This window comes from Anopheles nili, chromosome 2 (assembly GCF_943737925.1).
Source record: "Anopheles nili chromosome 2, idAnoNiliSN_F5_01, whole genome shotgun sequence".
In the NCBI taxonomy this organism is placed as follows: domain Eukaryota; kingdom Metazoa; phylum Arthropoda; class Insecta; order Diptera; family Culicidae; genus Anopheles; species Anopheles nili.
In genome coordinates, this window is record NC_071291.1 from 65,772,399 (window position 1) to 65,795,437 (window position 23,039).

General features: G+C 49.5%; 1 protein-coding gene across 1 annotated transcript; it reads left to right on the top strand.

The window, feature by feature from the left end:
• The first annotated feature begins 268 nt into the window (after nt 1-268).
• On the top strand, nt 269-21,800 carry LOC128730754 (serum response factor homolog). The gene is made up of 3 exons (XM_053823834.1): nt 269-464; nt 525-796; nt 21,321-21,800. The coding sequence occupies exons 1-3, from the start codon at nt 269-271 to the stop codon at nt 21,798-21,800; spliced, it is 948 nt and encodes a 315-aa protein (XP_053679809.1).
• The last annotated feature ends 1,239 nt before the right edge of the window (nt 21,801-23,039 follow it).

Here is a 23,039-nt window from a genome sequence, read left to right on the forward strand (position 1 = left end):
GTTTTGCGCAATCCCCCATTTCCTTTACACGCGTTTCCCTGCTACGACAGCCGGAAACACACAGGCAAACAGTTGCACTTCCGCGCGACCGGCAAACCCCCCTTTCCGGTTCCGCTTTCGTATCGGCTCTCCGGTAGTGGCGTTGTGAGGCTCTCCATTTCTTCGTCCTTCTCGACCGTGCCACTGCGCCCGGTACCTTCGGCAGCCCCGGCCGCCCATTTTCTTTGTGACCCCCGGTTCAGTAACAGCCGCAAAAATTTGGGAAATAATGGATCCCACCGGTGGGCGCGATTCGCGCTACAATCTGAACTACAGCATGAGCATGATGAGCGAATCGCCAGAGATCTACGGCAACCCGAACGTGTCTCTGGCGCGTCCACCAAGCGGCGGGTTGGTCGGGCAGGTGATGTCCCGCGGTGGGACTGGTGGGGCCGGGCTGATGAACGCCAACGGGCCACAGTGCGGTAGTGGCGGTGGTGGTGGCGGCGGTGGTGGTGGTGGCGGTGGCGGCGGCGGTGGCGGAGGTGGGCTGTCCCGTGGAATTAAGCGCACCAACTCGGATTGCTACGACGACCGGCAGCAGTTGGTCGGGTCACAGACCATGACCGGGCTGGATGGGTGTACCGTCGGGTCCGAGGTGGTTGACGACAGCTACACCTCGCTGCAACCGAAAAAGTCGCCACCAAGTAATGGGAAGAAGACGAAGGGTCGCGTTAAGATCAAAATGGAGTACATCGACAACAAGCTGCGGCGGTACACGACGTTCTCCAAGCGCAAGACCGGCATTATGAAGAAGGTAAGCTATGGGGGGATGTTGCGGAGTTGTTTGGTTTTTGTTCGCCGATGTTGACAGATCACAGCTGAGAGCGTTTGAGCGCTGCAGCGTGAGTGACCGCGCGCTGTCAAATTCGGTGTAGGGAACTCAAGCGGATTTCTGTCTCTTTCTTTCTGTGTGCAATTTATTCGCTCATACGTTTGTTTTTACCGTGGAAAACTATGTTTTCCCCGGAAACTCAACTGCTTTTCCTAAGGACATGTTGTTCAAATTTGGAGCGGATTTACAACACCATTTACTTAGTTATTTTACCCGAGATATGGTCACATCAGTAATTTGAACTAGGGTTGAATCATGAGTATATCAATTCTTTATCGTTCGTTATCACAAACATTCTATATGCAGTGAATCGGCACGTAGATTCCTTTGGATTTTGTTTATCTTATCACAGTCAATACGGTTGTCTTATCAAACGTCGTGCTTGCGGACTGCGTTGAGATAATATTGGTGCGAATAAAAATTCGCATTGATTGATTGACACCAAAGCCTACTAACTTTTCAAGCAAAGGCAATTTTGAATTAACGCTTTTCTATGTTACAAGAAACTAAAAGTAATTGAATATAAAATTATTTGCTATCAATTTAAATTGGGAAGATAAATTTTACTGTCTTGTCTGTCTTGCAATTTCAATAAAGCAAAAAAAAACTGTCTCCCGATCACATCAGCTATCAAAATTTCTCGCAATACCTGCATACATCGGTGATGCATCACGTGAATGTAGTTGCTGTTTTGTAAAATAATTAAAAAACAATCACTCTTGCTCCGTGGAATGTTTATTTTAATGTGCATAAATTAACATTCTCCCCAACATTACACGACCCCCACACATTATCGATAAGACGAACGCCAACGAACGGAGGAAGGAAACAAGCCAAAACACGCTGCTGATCGTTCGATCGAACAATCCTCCTGAGCTATCTTTTTTTCTTTCCACAAGGAATGGGGTTGGTGACGAAAAAAAAAATGCTTTCACCTCGATGCGGGGAACCATCAAAACAAATCAGCTACTAATTATATTTGAATGTTTCCCAAAAATGAGCCACACCAGCTCAATAAAACTGTCATCGACATTCTTCGCAAAAGCTTCGAACGAGGTTGGGCTGCGTGTTTTTCTTCTTTCCCGTTCGAATGATGGAACCGCAAAATCTGTCGAAACACATCTTCTCGCACCTTTTTTTTCTCGCGCCACTGCAAGCCCGAGGACGTGAAGGAGTTTTTCGCTCATAAACTGCAGCCGAAAGAAAGCTCCCCGAAGGTTTCGGTGTGTCCTCGAGAAGTCGTTTATTTCGCGTGGCTTGGTTTTGGCGATCGTTTAGTTTTTTGTTCCCGTTCTTACCACACGCTCCTGGATGCAGTGGTAATGAAAAGCGAGGAAAAACAGCTCCTACATGCGGCGTTGCTGCGGAGCGCGTCGTTAAAAATTCGCAAACGGCCACGATCTTGTTAATAATAAAATAATTACCTTCCTGACTCTCTCTCGCGCGGTTGCACGTGGGCCGTAGCTGCAGTCCCGCTAGGCACGTTCCCAATAATTAACGACACTGAACCGCGGGTCATTCGGTGGCTCAAGCGGGCGAAAAAAGAGAACCCCTTGCTGCTGGCCCGGATGGGTCCAAAGCTAAATGAATCCGCCTCCTGATCCTGGCCCAAGCGTGCCCAAGTGACAAACATTAGACAAGCGCGCTGCGTGTGCCCGTAATTGCCGAATTGCCAATTATTCACCCTTTCTCTTTTTTTTCTCTCTCCGGTTCGGCGTGATTTTTTGCGCTCTCAGATTTGGAAGCCCTCGTTTTCTCGACGTACGCAAACCACGGATAGCGATAGCTGGATTGATATCGCGATCGCGCGGATTGATCGTCAGTATCTCTCGAATCCGCCATCGGGTCGAAGAGATTAATAAATAAATAAAACACCAATAAAATGTGTTCATTAATTTTTAAGCCGATCGTTCGGGCGTTACGTCCTGGTGTTGGTTTTTTTTTCTCTTTTAAATTTGCTCTTGCGGTCGCAGATTTTTTGCACAAAAAAAAACATGCACGTAACTACACCGGTTGAATGATAGTGATGTTTTTTCTCACTCGTCCCCAAAATTCGGGTGCCAATCCTTCGGCGCTCGACACTGGAGGAACCCTCGTTTATTGGGCCCGTGGTGGTTTTGTGGGGCTGGAAAAATAAATAAATAATTACCATCATATCCGAGCGGCGCGAAGGAGCGGGAGTAAATAATCAAATAACGGCCCGCCGGTCGGGACACCGAGGGCTGGTGAAGGTTGAAAATTTATTGCAACTGACGATCCCCTTTCCCACCTTCTCGGGATGGTGTCTTTTATTTTGCTGGTACACAAAAAAAGGCTCCCCATTTTAATGCCGCTGCGTTTATAGCACCCGCAGGAAGCTGTCGTGCGGCGTCGCCGTCGTTAGGCCGGCAGGATCGCCAGAGAAATGCATCCCCAATCCCGGCGGTGGTAACATTCAATTATTTGTTCGCACTTTTCGAGGCTCCCCGAGCTCGTTGACCCGCACTGAACCTGGCCATCGCGATCGAGCAGAGGATGACGTTAAACGACACCTAGTAAACGACGTGAGGCGCATCTTCACGAGCTCCCAACTGAAGCTCAGCTGCAGCTACGGCAAACGCTACTCGGTTGCAGGAACCAGACACTTCGTCAGTGCCCTCCGGGGTTCGAGCTTCGGTTGCATGCTGAGGATGCATTTTGGGGACGACTTTTGCCATCCCGAGCGCTTCGTGCGCTAATAAAAAGGTGCCCGCTTGCCAGCGGCCAGCGTCCATGGATGGGTCGTTTTTTTTTTCGAGATGTCCAGCCGAATCCGCTGCTGGCCGTGTTCGTTATCGCGTCTCGTTGCCGGTGCTCGGAGTACAGATCTCCACTCCAATGCTATAATTTAATTAATCTTTAACCATCAACTTTTATCATCGCCATCATTATCGGGCTCGTAAAAAACGTGTTATCACGAGTCCTCGCGGGGTTTCGGGTTACGCGTCGGGAAAAAAGGGCGAAAGCCGCCTAGTTCAGAGACTCCAACGGGACGCTCGGTGGCTCGATGGGAAGCTGAAGCTCGTTTCCCAATGACGGCAAGACACCGCTCAGGTCACATAACGCCGTCTGCTCGGCTGATAATGCACACGACCCCCAGATTAAGCTAAAAGGCACCGTTTAACCACGCAGAGACCTATTTTAGATTGATGCGATTTTAAGCACAGCTTTCGCCAGCGTCTCCTCGAGGCCGGGTGGACGGACAGCCTCCACGCTGGTGTGCCGGGCGCGAGACGTTGAAGCTAATTGTATGATCGTAATTTGATGTTTACGCGCTCGCTGGTTACGCGCCGGGGTTACGGCGTGAAATTCCGCGCGAGCGCAGGGTCAAAAACTCGGGGCGGGAAGCCAAAGAAAAACCGGATCTCGGCGTGTTTTTGCTTTTGCCTGCCTCGCGTGTTTGCGTGATCGGTGCCACTTACGCGGGAAGTGTTAAAGTCCTGTGGGATGGCTTAATTTCGGGCGGCACTAAACACACGGTTGCCGTGACTTGCTGACCCTTTTGCCGGCCGCTCGAAATGTCACACTCCGAGGTGCAAAGTAAGAAGCGGAAAAGTACGAAAAATAATTCGACACCCGTTCGGCCAGGCTTTGTCTGGGTCGCGGTAGAAACGGCCAGGCGTTCTCGATTATGATACGATCAATTAATGTGCGCTTTCCATTCCATCGGAAGGGTACGTAATGCTGGCCACATCAGGCCCGCTTTACGGCGCATTTCCTGCCACCAATTGGGGGAGCGCGTGCGTGTGTGCAATGGAATTTCTTTTTAATGAGTTCCACGCTTAAGACGCGTTGCCCTCGCGATTCTCAATGAATTAGCAAACTTTACGGCGTGCAGTAAAATCGATACGTTGCTTAATTCCCCGGCAATGCAGATAATCGGCTCAGTGGAAATGGAAAGTAATCGCTTATTAGCCGTGTGCGTTCACCTTTAGGAGGTTGGAGTTTTCCCTTCATTCTGATAGAACGAGCGACCAACTGGCAGTTTCGACACGTCACCGATCGACATCGCTTCCATCATCGGTCGCGCGTTATGAATGAATGAAGAGCCGCGTTGGCGCTCGCGTTGATGGGCGCGTACGTTTTCCCGGGTGCGGAGTTACACCACCGGGTCAGACTTTCCGCCAAGAGCGACACACACACCGATCGAGCTCGATCAAGCGAAACTCGAGGCGAAAGCGAACCCCGGGCCACGCGAGCGAAAGGGAGATTCGGCGAAAGGGCAACCCCCGGGGTCTGGTCGGTCGCGGGAGATGTATTTTTGTGTAACTGCTGGGTGAGACAGAAAGAGCGAGAGAGAGAGAGAGAGAGCGTGCTGGTAACGAGAGGAACAAGCGAGACCTCCGGCTAATGTGCGCTTTTGGGGGGGGCGAGGAGGTTGCGTGCTGTGACGGAATTCTGCACGGCACATGTTACTTGTTTTGCATGTTTTGCCACTGCCAGCCGGAAAATGGCACAAAGTGTGTGGAAAATTCGCAAGCATCCCTTCGAAACGTTCTGCTGCGCTAGACCTGCTGGTTGGGGTGTTTGTGGAAGGTCCGAAAAAGGCCTTCTAATGGTACCAGTTGCCAGGTCTCAGCTCGTCCGGGTGTCGAACCTAACAACCCTCCTCGTTTCGGGGTCGAACTGCCGACGTGAAGTTGCGCAGTAGTACCTCCAAATTCCCTTGGGTGGAATGGGACGGTTGGCACGTTGGTTTGGACTTCCGAACGTGTCGTTGTTGGTTGCTCAGTCCCAAGACCCCAGCCGCAAGACATGCTAGAGTTTCTGCGTGCTGTTGTCGGTGTGCCTTTCGGACACTTAGCGTACCGTTGGAGAAGACCCACTTGGTCTTGACCTCTGAAGCCAGCGAACCGGGAGGGCGCATGTTCGCACGCCAGAGAGAAGGCTCGGAGCTTCAGCAAAAGCAAAGGAAGCAGCAAAAAAAAAAAACGCCACCCATGAGTCAGTTAGACACAGCCGCCGTCGATGTTGCTGGGGTCCTCGGGAACGGGTTTTCAGCGACACTGGCAAAAGTCCGAAAGCGTGGAGCTCTAGCGGCGATTAGATAAGCCACAAAACCGAGCGCCACGCACGAGTGGAGCGTCGGTAGGGCTTTGATAAGTTCTTCGATATCGCTTAGCGACCCACAGGGAAGGTGTTGGTTAAGCGCGTTTCTCCAGCAGCGCGCACGTTATCGTTCACGCGGCTCGTCGGAACACGACCTTTTTCCACGGTTGTTGGGTGGATTCCGTTCCGTAGCCAGACGGAGCTAATCTAGGAAAAAGGCGGCACATCGCAGGCGTCTATCTCAACCACCTAGAGGTCGTCTATCACATAATTAACACTTTTTCAATTAGATGCTCCCCCGGACGCGGGCGCTGGATCTTGTTATACTCCACGGCTTCTCGTCATGTGGTGCCCTTCTACTCGACAGGGACGCGGACCTAACATAACGGGGCCATCATAAATCTGCGGGCTTCGGTGGCGGCGTTTCGTGCGATTCGTTCCGCGTCGTTTCGGGCGTTGGTTTGTGCGGGGAAGCTAAAGCTTGCCGGGCTCGGTCTTGTTTCTTAAATTACTTTTAAATTGTAAACCCATTGTGCGGTTGGCCGTGTGTCCTAAACGCCTTTAAGGGTGCTGCTTACTGCAGGGAAAAATGGCGCCCTTCTTCACGTTGCTCAATCATGTTTGATGAATGAGACGAGTTTAGCGTTTCGATCGATGATCTTCATCTTCATCATATCGCATCGATCGGTGTGTGCCAGATGGTGGCTGGTACGCGCACCGGCTGTATGTGTGTGTTTGTGTGCTAAGGGATGAAGAAAAGCGCCGATCGATCGTCAGATCAATCGATTTTCGCTCACCGCTTCTGGTGTGGCTGCCGTGCTTGTTTGCTGGCGGTGAAGAAGTCATTAACTCCTCTGGGATATCGTTCACTTTTTCTCTGATCCCGATCTCGTGTATCTCTCATGGAGCCTCGCGGGCACTCGTGCACCTTGCGCGCGCCCCCAGGACACCGCTCGAGGGGCTTTATCAGCTTCTTTTCATCGTAATTAAAGGCGTAGAAAATGAACTTAACGAGGAGTCAACGAGGCCTTTTTATCAGGCGATCGAAAATCTCTCAGAAGCCGCGCGCGCGCGCACGCTCGCGTGCGTTCGTTCAGCCGAGCCTTTCCTCGTCGACCGCCGGGGCTTCCTTTAGGGAAAGAAGGCTCACAGTGGAATGTGGTACCATGAATAAAAAAATTCCACTCCCGTGCTGGTGGCGCTCCGGAGCTGCTTTGTTGGCGGCCCCTTTCGCGTTCACGCTTATCAGTCGAAGGGAATTTATTTTTTGTTTTCTATTTCATGTAGATGTTTTGCTGCTGCTCCTTTTGCGGCAGTTTTTTTTCTTCTCCAGCCGATGTTCTATCGGCGCCGTGGATAACGCGATTGGATCGTTTCGTGTACGGTGTTTTTTGGAGTCTGGTGTTTTTTTTTGTTAAATGCCCTTCGCTTCATTGTTTCCTAGGACAGCGTGGCTTCCTTTGTCTCGGACCGTCCGCGTGCGGGAAGAAAGAAACTAATTGCAGAAGATTGATTAGCGAGAGAAAGGGAACGTCGCAAGTAGAGGCGCTTCGCGTGTAGCGTTTCCTTGGGTTGGATTTTTTTTCCTGGCTTCAGGCTCGTCGTTAGTTCATTGGAAAATTGGAGATAGATTAATGATTATGATTGCGGCGTCGTTGGCATGCTGTGTGAGTATTTGTGGGGTTGGCTAATTATTGAATGAATTGTGAGTATGGGGCCTGCGTGTCAATGAGACCTGGCACAATGATGTGGACGAAATAACGGATATTGCTGAGCTTTTGGGACGCACATGTTGTTAAAATGTCAGTTATTTATGTTTTGCGCTCCTTTTTTGAAGATGGTTTTTTTGCCATCAAGCACAGCACTTTGACATGAATTGAATGTTATTCTAACAATCTGTCATAACTGAAGCTTGCCTGAAATGAGATCATTAATTCCTTTAACAAGTTCCGCTAAATGACACTTGTGTAATATTATTATTTTAGCATCCCTCGAGCATGATTCAGTAAATATTAGCACATAATTTCTGCGAGTGCTAATCATACCCCCAAAAATGCATCATTTTCCTTTACCCAAACAAGCGATGAATCAACGCGAAACCTCTCGACCGGAGTCATAACACCTTTTCCTGCTCATCTCTCACCCCACCAGCGATCGCATCTCGCACAAATTTTGGCAACCAATATCGCGATCCCGTAATTATGCTGCCTCACGCTCTACTAAGAGGTGCGCTTCCGCATGTTGGCTCTCTCGTTGAGTTCTCGGAAAAATCGCATCGCAATTCTACGCTCCCTCACGCGACCTAACCCCCCCCCCCCTTCCCACTCGCGTAAAGTCAGGGAAAACGCTCACCACATCTCGGACCCATTTTCTAAATAAACACAAGAATTCATCATTTGCTCAACCCGGGATTGGGTTGGCGCACGTCGGATGTGTGTGGGCATATTGGTGCGGGAAAATTGTTACACCATCGCGGGGAAGGACGCACCCCATGCGTGGTGAAGGAATGTGCGAGGATCCCCCTTCCACTAGCCACTAGCGGCTGGTCCCTCCTTAGTAGTAGTGGATTTGCTTTTGGCTCTAGTGACACGGCTGGGAAAAATAGGTTACGCCCGTCCCGTTCCCGACGCGTGTGAACAAGTGTGTGATTTGGCTTACGGCCCTTTTGCCCACCTTTCCGTTAACTCCACTTCCCCCCTCCACCGCCCCATCGATCCACATCGATCGGTGACCGGCTGACAGATGCCTGTTCGAGGGGAAAAGCTAGACTCCTTCGCTATGCTAGAGATGGCTAAAAGACCCCTCCCGGGAGCGTGCGCAGGAGTGCCAGCGCGCGCAGTGGCCGGACCGGTGGTGCACGTAATCGGGCCCACGATCGGGCCGCAATCCGATCCGAAAATGGTCTAAATATAGCGGGTCTAACTGCCGAATCGGTACGACACTGCCGGAAAATGCCACCCCCCAGCGGGAGCAGCGTGCCAGGGTTTTTCGCGCGGATCGCCTTTTTATTTGGTGTGCGCTCTCGGTTTTCTTTTCTTCAAACATGGCGCTGCATTTGGCTGTGTGTGCAGGTTGTTTTGCTGCCAGTCTGCCGGTTCGTACGGTATTACGCAAAGACCGCACCGACGGCATCGTCTCAATGGCGTGAGTCGTGTTTACATCGACGAAATTTTCCCAACCCCCTGGGATGGGTCGGAAAATGGGGAAATGCTAAAAGCGAGAGTCTCGCGATCGGCATTTGGGGTGTATATTTTAGGGTGTAGTTTTGCCTGCCGACCGATCAGAGATACAATTCCCTCCCCATCTTAGTCTTTCCTTTGCCCGGACCAGTTGCTGCTCCACTTTCCAATTCACAAACACACACACGCATGCTCATCCGGGGTTCGTTTGCATGCGCAACATAATTCACTTCCAAAACACACACGCGCTGGGAAACCCACGCAATCGAGTGTCATCGTCGTTGCTGATGCGTCCAGAAATTTTCTTCCTGTCTGTTTTTTTTTGTAAATGACAACCACCTACGCCGTTTGAGCCGGCTTTGAGTGTGTTTGTTTTAAGAGACGGGGTCGTGGGTTTCCCCCGAAAACGATCTCTGGCCTGATGCCATGGCGTCTTGAGATGTTGTGCCGCACGAATGAGCAAAGAACGTGGGGGTGAAAAAATGAAAAAAATATTAAAACCTCGCTACTATGTTGTACACCATCGGTGGGTGAATGGAAAGCCGGCTTTTAAAAATATGTCTCATCGCTTCTTTTCCCGCTGGCGCAGACACGAGGAAGCCGCACGCGGTTCGCCGTTAATTGCCGGCATCGTCGTGAGATTTGCTATCGATCTGTGCTGCAAGAAGTGCGAGTGAGCCGGTGCGACAGAACGCATCCAATACTTGCTCAAGAAAAAGCGTAAAATGAAGGAAAAATTATCGCGATAATACAGGGCCGTGTTGGTCGACTAAGGGGGATCAGTCTGCAGGTCCCGTCCGTAATATCTAATCTCGAATTGGTTGGCTTCCAACTTTGGGTTGCGATGACGATCGGCTCGTTTTGGCGACGATGAACCTGCCATTTCGCGCCCGCCAGTGTGTGTGTGTGTTTTTGTGCCAATTTTCGTGACTCACTCGAGCGCGAGGATATGCTATCGAGTGTGCGACAAATTAGAATTTCGCAGCTACCTACCCACGGGCGACGGGATGCGAGAATTAATGGCCGTTAATTTTGCGATCCAAGACGTGGTACGTTTGGGGCGACATAAGCGACGTTATATTTATTCCTTTACGGTGCACAGATCGTCCGAAGGGGTCACCGGCTTAAGCGCGCCTTGGTGCTAAGGGGAAGCGACGAAATTTCGAATGGATTAAAATACTTTGAAAAATGTACCGACAGCTCGTGGGTGGGTTTCCATTTTTCTTTCTATGTATGATTCATAAACCGCGATAAAACGTGTTGGAATAAAATTAGGGTCTTATCTGCGTGCGGTTGATAAGATTATTTGTGCGTATATTAAACTCACACCCGTGAAACGAAAACGGGGGTTAAAAATGCTGTTAGAAACAGTGCGCGAGTGTGCTCAGTAGAAAATATATGCAGTATTATATTTTGTATCCTCTCTTCGATAGGAGTTTCTCCTCCGTTTTGGACTGTTTTGCTTGTTTCGTTCACAAACAAACAGAGTTGTTTATTATTCAAGTAAACTAACTTAAAGATACTGATAAATATATTACAGGGATGGTAATTTCTAACAAAGTAGCTTTGAGTGATGATATCAATTTATAAAAACGTTTATATCATATTAAGATCATCTGGTATTTTGCTCATAACTCCTTAAGCTTAAATGTCTTCATTTGTGATGTGTAATTTACACATTTGTCAAACAAATTCAATCGATACCCCTGTGAAAGTTTGCTACCGTCTATGGGCAAAGAGCAAAGCAAAGAGGTGCTCGCGAAGGTTGGCTTAGTTTTATTCACCCCCAAAGATAAATCGCACCCGTACCGCAAAAGATACGCAGGTTCGTTTGATAATGAATATCGATACAGGTGATTAATTTGGTGTGAACTGAGTTCGAGCCCCCGGGGGCGGTTGATTGGAATGTGTTTCATCACTCGAGTAAGGTGACGCTTGCAAATTTGCCACCTCTCAAGTATCTGCGGAGGAGCAACAGGTGTCCTGCGAAAGCGCTAGCTGCTGGTGAACTTGTCGTTCGTTAACGCTCGAGTCTGTCGATCGAGCTCCCAGAAACGCTCGCTGCAACCCCGAGCTGGGGTTGATGATTGTGCAAACCATTTCGGAGGCCCCAAAACACCTGACTTTCCAACGTTCGGGGGAGGTCGCTACGTGGGCTCCATCGCGTACGTTACGCCGTTAGGTTGGCTTAGCCGGCGGTGGAGTATGAACCATTCTCTCTCGAGCGGAGATTTTCGGGTGAGCTTCGCGCCGTGGGCCCCGGCCGGTATTTAGGTGCTTTGCACCATTAATCATTTGACACGTACGAAAGCATTCTTCCGCGCTGCCGTCGCGATCGTTTAAAGGTGAATGCGGGCGTCTTCGTCTATTATTATTTTGGCCGACCGTTGAAGCCGCGCTCGCGGGCATTAGCCGGCACCTTTCGGGCGGGACTGGCAGCGCAATAGCGTAGTTTTGAGAAATGATGAGTCGCCAGCTTTTCCAGCCCTCGTCGAGAGGGGGTTCCCGTTTTGCGCCCGCTCGATCGCTATCACTCGCGAGGTGCCAAGCAGAGCAAACATATTTACATACACACCTGTCCGGTGGGTGGAGCCTAGCTTGGGGGTGGGTTTGAATATTTGTAGAAGCACCCTGGCTTTGTCGAGCCGTGGATCCGTCTGCTGTCGGCCTCGTCGGCTTCGAAAGCGCACCAGATTTAATGAGTTTTTTGTTGACGTTAGTTTGACACGTACGCGGTGAAGGCGGTGTCGATGTCGGAGGAGAGCAGGCACGCGAGATGGAATCCGATCGATCCGGGAATGCCGATAGCGGGCGCGTTTGGCGTTTCTTCCTGGGTCAAAATTATCTCACCAGCGGCTTGGGTGAGCGTTTTGGGCAGGGCGTCCTGGAACCGCATCCCGTTGCACGCGTGCTGGGGCCGAACCGCGACGATTAATCTTTTAATTATAAACCCATTCATGGGCGATCTTATCCGCGAGCTGTCAAGCGATGGAAAACTGCCACGTTTAGAAGGCATGCTTCGCGGATTGGGGCTCTGAAATCCATGCTCTAGCGGTGCTGAAGGTTTTTGTTTTCTCGCGGTGTTGTTTTATTTTGGGCAAAAGCAAACAAAAGCTGAATCCTCGAGGGGCTGGCGATGGGTTGCTGGGGCGATTGATTGCATTATGATTATGGATATTGGCTGGGCTATTGTTTCGTGGTGTGATTGGTTTGCATTTGATGCTCCCGCGTGCAAGCGGGAGTAAACGAAAGAGCACAGATAAGCGGATTTAATGAGAAATGACTCGCAACAAGCACAGAGAGAGGGACGCGGCGTGTTCGGGGTGGGTCATTTGTCATTTTGTTTCACTTCTGGCCCTTTTACGCCTTCCTTGTGTGCGTTTGCATACGCGATTGATGAGCGCCGACGACAGCTGGTTGAAGGGTCGGAAAAGAATGGCAACGATGTAAGAAGAATGTGAAAAAAAGGCAGTGTCCGACCCCCGAATATTGGTGCGCTTTTGTTCGGCTTCAATGGTATGAAATCAGTTTTCACTTTAATTAAAATGTTTTCTTCGAAAATCAAAAAAAAAGAGAGAAATGTCCTGACCGGCTGCCTCTTCGAAATGAAAGAATGGCAAATGGGCTCCATTGTTGGGAGGATTTTGTGCGAGCTTTTATTTGCCCTCAGCGAGTTTCATTGTCGCGAAAAGGATAATGAAAGGTTACAGACGATGCTAGTGGATGCTCTCATGTAAGCATCAATTTTGTTGGATTTAATTATTTAAGTAAAGCGTGGAAATTTTTGTGGTGTTTTGCAATGGTGTATTTGATAACTAGCTGAAGTTTGTTCGTGTTGCAGATTATATCTCTGTTTAAATTGAAATAATCCCATACCAATGAAATAATCCTCCTTTTGCGGTGATTTTATCTTGCGTTGACACGATAAGCCCAGCAACAAAAAGTGAGTTTAAACCTACCGACAATTATCACGATCGCTATCTTAACATAAATCTGGTACAAACGATTCGAATTCACCAACCATTCCACCGTCCACCGATCCCGGGGCAGATTCGTTGGATTCGTTTTGTGCCTACCGTGGTTACGCCGCCTGCCACACACGCGCCCAGTTGCACGTCCTTTAGCTTTTCTGGTGCGGCTTTCAACTGTCCGGGGTGTTGAAAAAGAAAAGAAAAGGGGGTCGAAGATGCGACACAATACGTTCGTGCATCGATGCGCATGCATCGCAGCACAAGCGGAGGCTGCACCGGGCTTCATTCGCACCTTGTGCAGTGATAATTGATCAATTGTGCCTTCTTCTCGTGGTCGTTCGGTGGAAAAACTCCACGTCAAATTCGCGACGCAGCCGAACACAAACGGTATTGAATTCAATTCGGTCGTTGTCGGTGTTGCGGCTGGAGTTAGCTGCATAATGCAAGATTTTTGCACTTGGATTAAGAATGGGGTCGAAAATTGTCCACTTTCGAGGCATGTGCTGTTGGTAATGTTTGCGAAGAGAGTGTTTTAGTTGAATATTTGGGAAAGAGTGAAAAATTGTTGAAAGTAAAGTTGATGTGAGCTGAATTTAATTTGTTTTTAAACTGAAAAGTGCAGTAGGTATTCATTAGAGTTTTATTATGCAATATTTGCTCAAATTCTCAAACATTTCTTAATCATTTTAAAATAACAATTTAAATTTGTCTTAGTTATTGTATAATGGAGAAATAATCACCTATATTATTGAGACTTCCACTCTAAAATCGTCTTCAAATTAAGACACCAGCCTTTCGGAATATCGCTTTAGGTAAAGAACATTTTACACTACCCTCCACACTACACGAAGGGGCGTTTCATGAGTCAGAACTTTCCACAAGCGTCTTAAATTAATTTGACAAAAAATCCACCTATCACACCTTTGCACCGACTGCCCTTCTCTCATGCGGTAGCGCTAGAACCAGCCCCCATACGCAATGTAAGATGTGTATATCAAAGGTGTTGATTTTACGGTTCATATTCATAAATTTATGCCTCTTACGCCTGCAGGCACGCTCTGTTGTACGATCGGCAGAAAGAAGCAAGCAAAAACAACCCGCATCATGCACGTCGTTCGGCGCACTACGATGCACTTCTCAAGCACCCGGAGAGCGTGGGCGCAATGGCCGTGCCCTGGCAAAACCGCGGGATCCCGTGTGCGTGTGAGCCGCGAACTAAATTTGGTTCATTTGCATGTTGAAGGAATCGCCGCCACCGAGAAGGGTTTGCATCGGTGCGCGCGCTTGCGCTGCACATGTCAGATGCGACCGGTCGTGTGAGTGTGTGTTAAGGGTGGTTTTAGCTACCGTAGCCATGCCGACTACTGCACTTTGGTTGCCGCTTGCAGTTGGATGTGGGGACGATTCGCCCGCGGCTTCCGGAGGTATCGTCATAAATAACGAATGCCTTCGTTATTTGCGCCACGATCGCGGACCGATCGGTAGGCGAGCTGGAAAAGCGGTGGCCGGCTTGCGTGGTCTATATCCACAGGATCGCCGGGTCCGTGTGATCCTGCTCCTCGATTTGTCCGATTCTGCTTTGCGCGTGAACGCGAAACGGTGCAACGATCAGCAACAGGACCTAAGGGACACTGGCACTCAGGGTGGGGATTGGGGAAAATGTTGTTATTGCCGGCAACGGTTCGATATGTTTTGCTGGCTTCTGTTTTCGCTACCGTACGCGCCCGCCGCCTGATACATATATTTTCCTTCTTTATTATATTTCATTTCCTGCGAGCCGCAAGCCTACCGGTCCCAGGCGCATCCGCTAGCCCGGGAGATCGCTGCCACGATGCCGTCGGTTGGTGGCATTGTTGATTTTTGCAGTGTTTTGCACCTCGCTGAGGACCGACGAGGGTTGCTCTAATAAATAAATATCGTCCCAAGTTTGCTGTGGAAGCCGCATTGGCTTCCGTCGCCCGTCGAAGGACAACGCGCAGATCTTGTGCCGAGCTTGTATTAATACCATTTTATCCACTCGCTCGCCTTTTCTCGGGTGAATCCTTTCGGCGAACACGCGGCTTGTGTGTGCTTTTCCATCCACCGTTTCGTTTGTGGAGCGAAATGTTTCGGGTGTGATTATTATGCAGTGTTAAGTTTTCGAAACAATTGTGCTGCATACAAATTTTTTCATGTTTTTCCGTTCGCGCTCCCGCCGCGATTGTGTAGAAACCGATGGCTTCAGGCTTTTCGTTGTGTGCGCAGGGTTTTTTTTGTATCGTTCCGAATAGAAGGAGCTTTTGTGCTTGCCGGTCCTTTGATTGGCGGGATTCGGGACGCCTTGCGCGTCGCGATCATCCCGCCGCTTATCTTTCCGGTGGTGAATATCGTGTTCGGGATCATGTTGAATTTTGCACAATTATTCCAACCAGCTGGCCGGGCCGGATTCTTTTGTGGCACCGCGCCTCACGATATCAGGTTGCTAGCTTCCTGCCCGAGCAGGAAGGCTATCGAGCTGTGTTTTTTTTGTGCTGCTCCGTTCCGTTTCGCTACCGCATGCAATTTCTGCCCCGCCAATCGTTTATCGAAACGTTCGCTTTGATGCGAATCAAGATGCTTATCGTGGGGTGGAAATGCGAGCAGAAACATTCCATTCCGATTTGGCTTCCCGCGCCATCGCAGGGCCTTTTTCCCGGGCGCGTCCGTTTCGGAGGCTTGCGAGGAATTTCATTATAGGCCCTGGCGATAAAGCCAGCCACAGATGTTGATATCTGCTACAAATTTCTCCCACCGGTGAATGATGAAGTGGTTCCGTATCCACGGTGGGGTTTTTTTTTTCTCACATACCCGTCCCTTCTCACTGTGGGCTTTGGTAATTTAAGTGTTTTGATTATATTTTTATGTTCGACTTCCGGAGATCGAGCGCGTTGATGAAAGCGGTCCCGAAACCGGTGTCGCGATGTTATCGAGGGGTATTAATCATTTTTATTGCCGTTTCCGGTGTGTGGCTCTGGCTTTGGCGCTGCGTGGCAATGCCGTAGGACGCAGGAGCTCAACACAGGAGTGTGGCTGTGTGTGCGCTATTCTAATATTGTGCCGTTTCGTGTGACGAAGGCTTGGAGACGCCAATTTAAGGGTGACTATCAAAAACATTGATCTTCTCTACACGATCGTGCTAGAAGAGGCATAAATTATTGCTCTTCCGTTGCTCTTAATGGGAGCTTTTTAAATCGATCAAAAGTTTTTTTTCTAATTCAAATACATCGTGGAAAGCTACTCTATCTTATTTTTTAGGTAAATAAAAAAAACCAAACAATTGTTGAGCTTCGAACAGTTTGCACAGAATAAGTAATATTTGAGAACACACACGATTATTGGATTTGCCGGTAAACGCGACAGGAAGCACTCACGATCGTCCCCGGACGTACTTGAGGTGCGAATCTTTGGAGCGATTTTCGTTGGCCGTTTTGTTTGCCTTTTTCGCAACCGCGAAAGGACTGCCACACGCGAGAACGCGCCTCAAGCGGTTCGAGCGATGAATTTGAACCATCTCATGAATTTTAAAACTATTTGTGTTGCGCACGCGAAGTACGAAAAGCTCTCACTGTCCGTTGTCTCGCCCACCTTGTGGAATGGGATTACTCCTCCTTGTACCCATCCTGATCCGCGCAGTGCCATCGTCGAGCACTTTGGATGCTTATGTTTAATCATCAGCCTCGTGCACCCTCGAACAAACCCCCTCCCGGGGCGGATTCGTCCTCTCGAAGGGTGAAATAAATCGAACCGGAGCTTCGAAGAGGACTCGCAGACCCAAACGGTGACCTAAAAATGTTTAATGCTCCTCCACTCGGTTCCGGCCAGATGTGCCTCCAGGTTGGAATGTCTCCCGACGTTTGGCTTCTGCTCATTATGCTAAGGAAGCGTTGTAAAGGTACAAAAATGCCGCCCTACCCGGGTGTGAGGCTGCACGTGCACGTCGCAAATTGGCCGCGGATTGTGTGTGTGTGTGTGTGTGTTCGGTGGTTTTATTATTTATTTATTTAGCTCCACCCGTGACCCCGCATGCGGCGATATATCCTGCCCCATCGCGGGCTCTTCTGCGGTGGCTTTTGTGCGCGCCGACCGATCAGATCGCAAAGGAGTGGAACGAAAAATCCGCGGCCGTGAAGTCTCGTGCCACGTTCGTTCACACCTCGCGCGTTCGGGGTCGCTATGTGGTCCCGGTACGCTTGCCGGGAGGTTATGCTAATTTCGCGCACAATTCGTGAACCCACCCGCACGCTTTCCCAAGCCTCTTTCTGAATGGCGAGGAGTGTGGATACAATCGAGAAAGTAAATAGCGCTTCCTCACATCGGGAGCAAACGTGAAAGATATGCTACCGCGTACTGAACCCGTGGCGATCATCTCGCGACGTCTCGACGCACCGCATTGTCTTTGCGGTGTGGTGTGACTTGGTTGAATTCGGGGTTTGGGTTTTTCCTCTTTGCCGCTCGATTGTTTGGCAGCTCAACCAGCGAGTGCAGCCGCTCGGGTACGACAGCAGGGGTGCGTGAAAGGGAGAATACTTCACACCTTCACCTTCCGGTTTGCGGTTGCATTTTGGACGGTGCGATTGGGACCGCTGGCTCGCTGGGTTGGCACCCATCCGTTCAGGCTGAACGTGCCGAAAAGTTGAAAGCGAAACTCTCCTCTTCGCGCTTTGCTCGCGAACGAAACACGACCCGGTGGTAAGGGATGGGACGGTGAAGGTTTGCCCTTTTTTTTCCGTGCCCATACCCCTTGGCTGGTGAAAGAGAATGACTTACGAGGCGGGCGAAAAACATATGTTCGAACATAAATTCACACTTTGGGTTTGCCGGGGCACAAATGCAGCGCGTAAAGCGGACTCGGGTCCAGCCACGACACGACCTGCATCCGACCCGAATATTCGATTAAGTGTCTTCTTGCGTTGCCGTACGCGGAGGGAGCGCGTGTTCCGCGTGGCGTAAATGGCAATGGCGATGGAGATGAAATACAATCGTCGAAAATTCGTATAAATTGAGATCCATGTGCCTTGGCATGTGCTGCAGTTACGCTTGCTTCTTTGAGTTTGTGGCTAAGTGATGGAGGCGAAGGTATACTTGAGATTATTTCCGTTGGTCGGATGCAGCAGGAAAGTTTTGAAAACGTGTTTCGTGTGTTTTAAAACGATTTTATACCATTTTTGTATGTTTTTACACGTTTGTTAAGTCAGAAAAGCTCTTATATGTGTTCACAAAGAATAAAAATAAAATTTAAATACTCTTGTTTATAGAAATACAATCCTTCATCCAGTTTGAACTTAGTTTTTATTAAAATTTAGTCAGTTTAAAGGTTTTAATTTAATCTTATTTTAATTTAATTGAATTGAATTTGCAACTTATGTACCATTTTAAAATCACTTATCAAATCACGTTTCAAAAGGTGTCATTGATGGCGTGATGAAATGCCACCAGCAAGGCTTAATTTTGTATTGCACATGTGTCTGCATCCTCATTAAACTGAAATGTGGAAACGACCAAAAAAAAAAGGCCGTTCCCGTCGAGTGTCGCTCAAACGAAGGTGTAATGAGTGATGTACGAGCTGTGAACTTGAACACAGAAGTGCCATCAGCGGAGGCGAAACTTTTGTTTCAAGGAAGCGCTCCATCGCGAAGCCTCTCGATTTAATGGCGCAAAGCTCGAGGCTCGAAATCGGGTAATCGGTGCTTTCGTAATGGTCCTTTCCCTGTGGTAGTTATTCAATTTTGGCCTCTCTTCGTCACACCTTAAGTGAAGCGGTTGGTTCGCGCGTGATTTATGCTTCGTGCGCAGAACGACTCCACCCCCGTTCTAAGGCTGCAAGGGCGCGTGCGTGCCCGAACTATGTTCATTAGCAAATTTAGTACGATGACGCCGTAATGATCGACCGCCGCAGGGCTCGCGAGCAACTCCCGTTTCGTGAGATAATTTCGATTTCGTGATGATTGTATCGCCATGAAATTGGTGCCTAATTTAGGGAAGCAACCAAAAAAAGTGCGACCGAGTGGATGAAAGATAGAGGGAGAAAAAAAAAGAGCCGATCGTTTGCCGGTGGCGGCGCGCACGTGCTCGCACCTTGATTAGAAAGCACGAGCTGCCGCTCAATTTCGGTCAATCAGTGATCGACGATACGTCGGTCAGACAGTGGCTTTGCAGGAGGGAAATAGAACTGTCCCCTGCGGCTAGAGCTGCGTCGCCGGCGTCAACTGCGTGCGTAATATGCAAATGATTTAATCAACGCGTATCGCAAATGAACGCCCCCTCCGGGTAGGTGTCATAAATTTGATTGGACGAAATGGGGCTGGGGGTGCGTGAGGGAAGAAAGCCAAACCAGCGTCCCACTGTGAAGGCGAATCAGCAGGTGCCTTGTGCAGCAGAAGAGAAAGGAGCGAATCATCCCTGTTGAAGGGTAGACAAAGAAGAGGCCTGTGCGTGGCTTTACCCATGACCAAGTTTTTCATTGCGCGGTGTGCGAATTCCAAAAAAAAAACTGATACACGTCCTCCTCCTAAGGCTGGTGCTACTCGAGATCTGCCGATACGTACGCAGATTGGCGTTTTGCGTGTGCGCGTTGGCTTTGATGAATCACAACCGGTTGGAAGCTTGCCGCTTGGTGTAGTGACTTGTGCGCGGGTTCGTCGCTTGATGCCTGCTCAAGTCTTTTGTGTGGTTTTTTGTTGTTGTTGTTGTTGTATTCAGACGAACTGTCATACTATCCCCTTGCTGTTCATGCGTGGTTTCCGAGCCCGTGGTCGAAGTTGATCGATAAAACGGCGGCGCCAACCCGCGAGGCCAACCCCGCCTGGGTCTCGCGATGCGTACGTTCGAAGGTCCGCTGGTGCTTTGATTCGCGCGGGTTCCCGTTGCTTAGCATTTCGGGTGGGTTTTGTTTTGCCACACCGATCAAGCGGTCCCGTCCACCGGTTTATTGAGTTGTGCGTAAGCATGGGCTTTTTTTTGTTGCGTCGACCACTCTCCGGCCGTTCCGTTGATCATCTAGCGGGGTATTGGGTGGCTTAGTTAATAGCTTAAAAGCTCATTATAATATGTTGTTTTAAATTGAATCAAATCCCCAGGCGGCGAAGGCAGCAAACGCCGCCGGCCCACACACACGTGCGCCTGCAGTGGATTGATGCCGAGCTTAGATCTGCATGTTCGCAAACAATGTTGTTTGATCGTGCTGTTGGCTTTTTTTTGTGTGTGTTACTTTCCGCTTTGCTATCCCTAAACGCATCGCGTTTCGTTCTTTTTTTCCCCTCACAAACTGCTACCAAGCGGAAACCGCTACGGGGTGAAAAATATGATTTTAAAAATCGTATACACCCTCTTCGAACGATAATCTAGTGTGTCGTTGATTGAATAATTTATTTCCTTCATCTGCGATGAAATTTATCCACAACCACAGCATTCAGATTTCCCAGCACCGTGCGCAACGTAACGTGGGTGTTGAGACTCGGGACCGATCTGTCGGTGTTGTTTCGCGGCCTGCGTCAGCACTCCGAACGGGGCACCCTACACGGAAGATGTTTGGCTGCGTGGTGAGATTAGAGTTCCCGGTTGTGGTTGCTTTGTGTGTGTGTTTTCGCCCTTCGCAACTCGTGGAAGGTCAAGCGTAGGTGGCCTGTCGAAGGGCACCCACCGGTTGTAGCCCTCAGTCTCGTTTGGTTGGCGATGACGATGAAATTAGTAATTATACAGTATCTATCTTTTCGAAAGCGAACTAAAACGCAAAGGTGGTTTGGGTGTGTTTGAACAGGTGTAGTATGATTTATTGCAAACTTAGTGAGGAGCCTTATACGCTCTGGTGGGAGCTCTTTAGCGTAGGGGAAGTGTGCATGATGTAATTAATTCTCATTATATTTCTCTATTGAGCCTTGTTCAATGTAATGTGTTTTGTGTTGAGGAACATTTGATTTTGAATTTTTAAATTGTATCAAAATTAGCTCATCTAAATCAGGATAATTATTTGAATGTTTGCGAACGTATTGAATCGTAATTCAATGGTATGAAAATTCACTTTACTTGTATTACAATTTAGTAGCAAAATTGCATAGTTGTTGTACAGCGACGTATACGCATTAAATACCTACAAAATTAAACGCAATCCGCTTGCAGTGGCGTTGTGTAATTAAGCAAAAATGAAACGATAAATCAACGAATACGATAATCCACAAAATAGGCTAATTTATTCTTCTTTTATTGTCATTGCAGGCGTACGAACTGTCCACGCTGACAGGCACGCAAGTGATGCTGCTGGTGGCTTCCGAAACCGGTCACGTGTACACGTTTGCGACGCGCAAGCTGCAGCCGATGATCACGTCGGAGGCGGGCAAGGCGCTCATCCAGACCTGCCTGAACTCGCCCGACCCACCGACGGGTTCATCCGGCGACCAGCGCATGTCCGCGACCGGCTTCGAGGAGACCGAACTCAGCTACAACATCGGCGACGAGGACTCCAAAGTAAGGCAACTAGTGTACGGCCACGGCCACCACGGGCATGCTCATTTAGGTCACCCCCAGACTGGCCACTACGGGCTCGATCAGGGCCTGATGCAGCAGCCGTACCCCGGCGGTCAGGGATCCCCGCTCTCCCACGCTCAGTCCTACCCGCCGCACTCCGGCCACACGCACCATTCCCACATCCCGCACCACTCCCACACGCACATGACTCACGCGCACGCGCAACGGTAGTGCTGTTCTTCGTTTTTCCCTGCCAGGGATTCGCGCACACATTCCCTGCCCTTCCCAAAAACGGTGCACAATGTAACGTCAAATTACGCTTCCCTCCCGGACGACGCTGCTGGTTTGCTGCATCTTTTCTTCACCAACGGCAAGCAAGCAGCAGCATCTGTGTGACAGACACACGGCGTGGTTCTCGTTTCTTTTTTTTTCGGTGTTTTTCTGCGCCATTGCTGCGCCTCGACGGGACGGCGAAGGCCCTGTTAATTATTATCAATTTCTCCCGTGCAACTCCGAAAAAATATGATGCACAAAGTAAGCAGTCGTCGCGTCTCCCCACCGGGGGGGGGCGGCTCGCAAATCGTGAAAAGAAACCGGTGCGCGAGCCTGGGGCGCCGCCAGGGGTTTTTGCGCGACTCGTAGCAAAATGAAGAAGCCTTCCATCCGGGTCGGGCTGCAATAAATAAATACAGTGTAATAATTTATGAATAATCTTAAACAATTTCCCCCAAGATCTCACACGTGGCGGAGACCGGGAGCGAGCGTGTTGGAGGGTGGAAGGCAAGGGTCCCAATCCAATCACCAATCTCACGCAGCTCACAGTGTGGGATGGTGACTTTTCCTACCCCTCTTTTGTCAAGGGCCAGAAAGGCAGAAAGGCGTAGAGGTAGAAATGTTTTTCAGAAGCTCATCAACTGTCGCGTGCATTTCTTTTTATCTCTCTCGGTCTCATTTCCTTCCCGAGTTTGGGGGTCGTTTTATGTGGCGTGGAGGAACTCCTGGGAAGCGCGTATGCCAAAAATATAAAATAACGAGTAAAAATCGTTGTCACTTGGCGTGAATCCCGAAAGGGTGCATGCGGGGAGCGTTGATTTTGCAACCGCTGCATCGTATCGATGACACGTATGCATTCGCGTACCTGCGTTCACTTGCGCGTGTGTGTGTGTGCCTGTGTGTGTCCTCGAAACCATGCGGTGCTCGAAGATCCGGTGCGATGATGCAGAATTTGTTCGTTGGATGTGTTTTTTTTTCTCGTGTTAATTTCTCGAGGGTGAATCTCCCTGGGGCGGTTGTCGATCTTTTCGATTCGCGAACTGTCGAACAAGAGAAGAGATTCATCACGCTTTTGATAGTGACACTGCTTACAATAAAACTGCTTATGATGCGTCCGCGTGTGGTTTCGCATCCGCATACCGATGGGCGATGATAATTGTGCGCGATTTCGATCGTCCTTCCTGGTGGGAGTCATTA